The sequence below is a fragment of the Carassius carassius genome, chromosome 12, assembly GCF_963082965.1.
Source record: "Carassius carassius chromosome 12, fCarCar2.1, whole genome shotgun sequence".
Lineage (NCBI taxonomy): Eukaryota > Metazoa > Chordata > Actinopteri > Cypriniformes > Cyprinidae > Carassius > Carassius carassius.
The window spans coordinates 858,201-864,200 of NC_081766.1; the positions used below are offsets into that span (position 1 = coordinate 858,201).

A 6,000-nucleotide genomic window follows, 5' to 3' on the forward strand; every position below is an offset into this window, starting at 1 on the left:
TTTAGAAATATGTAATTTATTTCTATAACATAACACAAATATTAAATATTATATATTAATTTTGTGTGTTATACACGCACACACACACACACACATATATAATGAAATATAATACAAACAATAACGACTATAGTAATTGAGTATTAGTTCAACATCTAGACATTTCCACATGTTTAAGACCAGCTAATTTAATAATACTGTAAGTTTATCTAATAGTTGTCACTAAGCTCCTTTAAACATGTCATGGGACACTATAGCGCCACCTATCTGTGTAAAGTGCCTGTTGTTTGTGCAGCTCATTTTCACTAGTTGGCAGGTCATCGTTTACCATTAGCATTGCTCTTATGTGATGCATGTTTCATCATGTGTAAAGCATCCGGTCGAACGTGATCGTTATAGTCTGACAAACGTTCTGTTAATGTCATCCTCGCTTGTCTGATGCGTGTTGAGGAATGTTTGTATGTATATCTACATGCTGTTCTCACGCATCACGTCAGGTTCATGATCTCATCATCTGTGTTGCATCATGAACCTTCTTCACTTTCCCATATGATCCTCGTGAAGAATCCTCTACTGATTTGAATAACATGAAGTTTTCCTTTATTGCTGCGATCTGTCGGACGTTCTTTGGTCAAACAGACCGACAGCGATCAAACCGACTTCAATTGTGATGACGACTCGTCTGCGTCTGAGGTGTGTCTGCGCTGTGCACTTTTATTCTTAATAGATTGTGCTTTTAATGAGTGTATAACATGTCTCACGTCCTCTTTTTCACCCAAACTCCTTATAGTCTGACTTTGAGGACAGCTTTGACATGAGGACACAGGTATTGAGACTCCATGGTGTTTTGAGAACAGAGAAACCAGTTTAAGGTGGTTTGATGGTCAGGGTGAGAAACCAACTAAACCAGCAAAGACCAGCAAACCTCCTTAAGCCAGTTTGAAACCAAGAACCATCCATCATCATCATGTTTGTGCTTTTGTTTTATTAGTCAAACGTGTCGTAACCAGATGGATTTGGTTGCTAAAAGGGTTTTAATTAGGGCTGTCTTGTGGTTAATTAATTACATGATGTGCTGATTAATTATCACAAATTAATCCTACATGAATTTTGTCTGAGAAGTCGTTGTGTTTAATGAGTAAAGCATTGACTAGACATTGAGTCATTGAATCATTCACTCAATCGATTCATTCAAACATCTGATTCATTCAAAAACTTTTTATGAATGAGTCACTGATTCATTGAGTCACTCGATTTGTTCAAAACCATGGAAAAATTGACATTTTTAATGTTTTCCTTATTTATTTTTTTTCTCTTTCTCTAGTATAGTTTCATAAAACGGATTAAAGGAGAGAATGTGTTTGTCAAGCACAGTAATCTCATGTTGGAGGTTTGTGAAGCATGAGCTGACGAGTGTTTGGGTTTAATTACTCGTATGACCAGCCCATGTGCTGTTTAATAACTCTATTGTAAATTACTGCAGTGAATCTAACAGCACTTGGTTCAATTTTTATCAATTCTAGTTTCATAGAAATTCCAGTTTGAAGATTGCTCTTATTTTCTGGAGTGTTTCAAGCCCTTGCATGAACTAAAATAGCAACACAGCTATGAAAAGTCAATGACATTCCTTTGGAATCTTTTTATGCCCCGCCCCATTCGATCCCTCCCTGTGCTGTGATTGGTGGGTCAGGAGACAGACACGCCCACAGCTCTAGTGCAGCATCAGCTGAGCGTCAGTGAGATGAAGAGGTTGTTTCTGCAGATGCGCTGTGAAGCGTTGGGTGTGAACGAGTGGGACAGAAGACTGTCCTCGTCTCCTCGACCGGAAGACAAGTCTCTGGTCAAACCTGTACACTCACAGGAAGTAAGACCTTGACAGGCAGCACGTGTGCTTTAGACGTGAGATTTGAGTGACACTTCTGATCATTTAACAACAGAAATAGACAAAGCCATTGTTGACGGCATTTTAATTTATTTATTTTAGTTCTTCAGAATGCTACAAAACTTGGTAAAGGAATTTAAAAGGTTAAATGGCTTTGAAAAAATAGCCATACTTGTGGTTTTTACCGTCAAAAGTTACCTCAATTGAAAATGAATAGATGTGAATTTCATTGAGTGGAAATGTTTGGTACTGCGCTATTTTGCGATATCAACTTAAAATTTGGAACACAACTTGCTTAGATTTACGGCTTTGATTTTCTGCCAGTTAAAAAGTAAAACGTTTTGGAAAATGTGTATTTCATATAAAATTTTAAAATAGTATTTTTGTGTGAATTCCTTTTAAAAAAAAAATTCACTTTTTTCAGTTCTTCTTTAGAAAAAGTCAAAACTTAAGTCTGCACTCCAAAGCTTTCAAGATTTACAACTGTGTACTTTGGACATTTTTTTTTTCTATTCTCCAAAATTGGTTAACGGCTAATAAATGGATCATAACTATTCAATAAACATTAATCTATTACCATAAATCCTCTAAAAATATTAAATAAGTAATTTATCAAAGTAAAATATACTACATTCATTTCACTGGAATTAATAAATCTGTCATTTTTGGTCTGACTAACTCGACTGGTCAGTCTGCTTGTGTTAAGCTCGTTTTGATTCATTATGAAGTGGTTTAACCCAATAAATCTCCTGACGGTTGGATTTGAAGTGTTTGTTAGGTTCCTAAGAAGATTACTTCTCTTGAGTTTCTGTGTGTGTGTGTGTGTGAGTTATAGTTTTTAGTTCAGTTTGAAGCATTGTTTGGTATGTTCATCCTGTGTGTTTCACAACACGGCACTGATGATTATTCTGCATGATCACTCATTTTGTGCTTTGAGAGGCATTTCATTCCACCAACCGCTGACACTAGTTTAACTAACCCCTTTCTGTGATGTTTATCTGTTGTGTCTCTGTGTTTGTAGATGTCAGAGGAGGTTAAAGCCGAATCTGAAGATGTTCCAGTGCAGCCGGATCACGCTGCTGATGGTGTGGAGGTTAGACATTACTGTTTATTACATCATACACACGCGTGTTCACTGCTCGTTTAAGGCTGTTCACTACTACCTTACAGTTACATTACAGTTCATTTAAATTAAGTTATAAATACCCTAATAAAGAAACACAAACAAATATACAACTGTGCCATTAAAAATATGTGTGTGCGTGTGCATATAATTTGTACCCAGAAGTGGTTTAAATCTGACAAAATATCCCAAAACCTCCTTTTAGGGACATCCTCATTTGAAAAAAAAAATGCATGAAAATAAAGTGGATAAAGTTTTGTGGCTTTTTTTTTATAAAAACAATGGTGTATATTCATATTTTTCATATTTTCCATTAATTTCCTATTGGCAGTTTGACCACTAGAAACACAAGTGTGACTTTGTTTTTAAGACCATTTTGCCTTTTTGAATTGTTCATGATTTGTTTGTTCACATAGCCAGTGTGTTAATTCACCCAGTTTAACAGCATTCTGATGGTAAGGTCATTTAAGTGTTGATGTTGTGTTGACGCGGGCAGGTGGTTTTGCCCTGTGATGAACTCTGTGACGGTGACACTGAAGTGTGCTGTTTCTGTCCCAGAGTTCAGTTGCTCCACAGGTGGAGGTGTGCTGTGAGACGGAGCTGGAGAGACCATTAGTGTCCTCTACTGGTGAAAAAGAGAAGTATATGAAGGCCCTGAATGAGGCCATCGCAATGGGGAGACGCTCCACATGGGCTTCGATTGGAGAAGAATCCAATAAACAAAACTCAGAAACCCAAGAGATTCCTGCTGGAGCCCAAGAAGAGATGTGCCATGAAGAAGATGAAGACATGCTCCAAATCTGGGATCAGAAGCACCTAAATATTGCGATTGAAGATAAAAACAAGGAGTCTAGAATGGCAGAAACCACCTATGACACCCAAGAGTTTCTTACTGGAAATCAAGAAGTGATGTGCCATGAAGAAGATGATGATGATGAAGACATGCTCCAAATCTTGTATCAGAAACGCCAAAATATTCAGGTCGAAGATGAAATCAAGGAAACTTCTGTGGAAAGTCCAATTGAAGGAGAAGAACCCAGCTCAGAAACCAAAGAGATTCCTACTGGAACCCAAGTTATGTGCCATGAAGAAGATGACAATGATGAAGATATGCTCCAAATATTGGATCAGAAACACCAAAGTATTAAGTCTGAATATGAAAAAAAGGAATCTGCATTGGAAATGCCATCTGAAGGAGAAGAAACCCAAGAGACTCCTGCTGGAACCCAAGAAGTGATATGCCATGAAGAAGATGAAGACATGCTCCAAATCTGGGATCAGAAGCACCAAAATATTGAGGTTGAAGATAAAAACAAGGAGCCTGCAATGGAAGAAACCACCTATGAAACCCAAGAGTTTCATACTAGGAATCAAGAAGTGATGTGCCATAAAGAAGATGAAGACATGCTCCAAGTCTTTTATCAGAAACACCAAAGTATTAAGTCTGAAGATGAAAAAAAGGAACCTGCATTGGAAATGTCATCAGAAGGAGAAGAAACCAACTTAGAAACCCAAGAGACTCCTGCTGGAAACCAAGATGAAAACATGCTCCAAATCTGGTATCAGAAACACCAAAGTGTTGAGGTTGAAGATGAAAGTGCAATGGATGGAATCACCTCAGAAGCCCAAGAGAATCCTGCTGGAACCCAAGAAGTGGTGTGCAATGAAGAAGATGAAGACCTGCTCCAAATCTGGGATCAGAAACACCAAAATATTGAGGTTGAAGATGAAATCAAGGAAACCGTGTTGGAAGAACCCAGTTCAGAAACCCAAGATATTTTTACTGGAACTCAAGAAGAGATGTGCCTTGAAGATATGCTCCAAATATTGGCTCAGAATCACCAAATGATTGAGGTTGGGTATGAAAACAAGGAACCTGTATTGAAAACGCCATCTGAAAGAGAAGAAACCCACTTAGAAACTCAAGAGATTCCTGCTGGAAACCAGAAAGTGGTGTGCCATGAAGAACATGCCATGAATGAAGACATGCTCCAAATCTGGGATCAGAAAGACCAAATCAGTGCGTTTGAAGATAAAAACAAGGAGCAAGTCATTTCAGACTCATTTGAACTCTCTCAGCTCTTGTTCTTCAATGAAGAGGAACCTGCAGATGAATCCATCAGCGCCCGTCCTTACAGAGAATTTCCACTTTATATGAAGTCTGTCTCTTCAACTGTACAGAACCAGATGGAAGACCAACCTCAAGAGATGATGATCAACGTTAAAGATGAAGAAGCTTCCTCATGTTTTCATTTGAGCGAGCTGCCAAGGTTTCAAACATCAGACCTTATGAAAACAAAAGTGCATGAGCATGATCCTGGACCAAACCAGGAGAAGGAAGTTGCACAGGAAGTACCTCAGATAGAGGTAACCAATCCCAGGGTGCACTGGGGTCACCGTGTGACATCAGCACTGACTAATAATGGAAACTCTCTCTCTCTTCTTGCTTCACGATTGGAAGCGTTTAAGCAGTCACTGATTATTTACACGTCTGAGCGCTGCATGATCACACACCCTAATCATCACATCTGTATGTCTGGATGAATTTATTCATGAGCAGCTGGACGATTCCATTTGTCCAAAAAAAATTCTCTCTTTTTCCTGTTGAATTTTCTGAAGTATGTCAGGTTACATAAGTATAATGGGTTGCGACTGCAGTTTCTTGTTGAAATATAAAGAGTTTAGTGTTTGCTGAAAGCATCCCTCATGATTTAAAACGAGTAGTTGTCTTCTCCCATCATGAATGTGATGATCTGTGCTGCGGGTTTAGGATATTCAAGAGTGTTTTCCAGTGATTTTCTGTGTTTGTGAATCAGCAGTCAGAGGAAGCGCTCAAAGACGTTCCTGTGGTTCACACCGAGACCAAGACCATCACGTACGAGTCTGCTGAGGTGAAGCGCTCTCTACACTGATGCTGTTCCCAGTGTCCTGGAGTGTGTGTAATACATCTGTGTGTGTGTGTGTGTGTGTGTGTGTGTGTGTGTTTATAGGTGGA

At 38.7% G+C, this 6,000-nt stretch overlaps 1 protein-coding gene across 12 annotated transcripts in view; it reads left to right on the plus strand.

The window, feature by feature from the left end:
• The window catches only part of LOC132154398 (band 4.1-like protein 3), a 37,611-nt gene that overhangs the window by 27,415 nt on the left and 4,196 nt on the right, over positions 1–6,000 (plus strand). For 6 of the 12 annotated variants that reach the window (XM_059562931.1, XM_059562929.1, XM_059562928.1 and 3 more), the window contains 5 exons: positions 1,325–1,390; positions 1,691–1,864; positions 2,904–2,975; positions 5,822–5,896; positions 5,996–6,000. The exon at positions 5,996–6,000 is cut by the window's right edge and continues 94 nt beyond it. In XM_059562931.1, the coding sequence (XP_059418914.1) occupies positions 1,325–1,390; positions 1,691–1,864; positions 2,904–2,975; positions 5,822–5,896; positions 5,996–6,000 (392 nt within the window). Of the gene's footprint in view, positions 1–639; positions 694–790; positions 827–1,324; positions 1,391–1,690; positions 1,865–2,903; positions 2,976–5,821; positions 5,897–5,995 lie in introns of all 12 variants that reach the window. The other 6 variants (XM_059562935.1, XM_059562937.1, XM_059562936.1 and 3 more) reach the window with 5 other exon arrangements.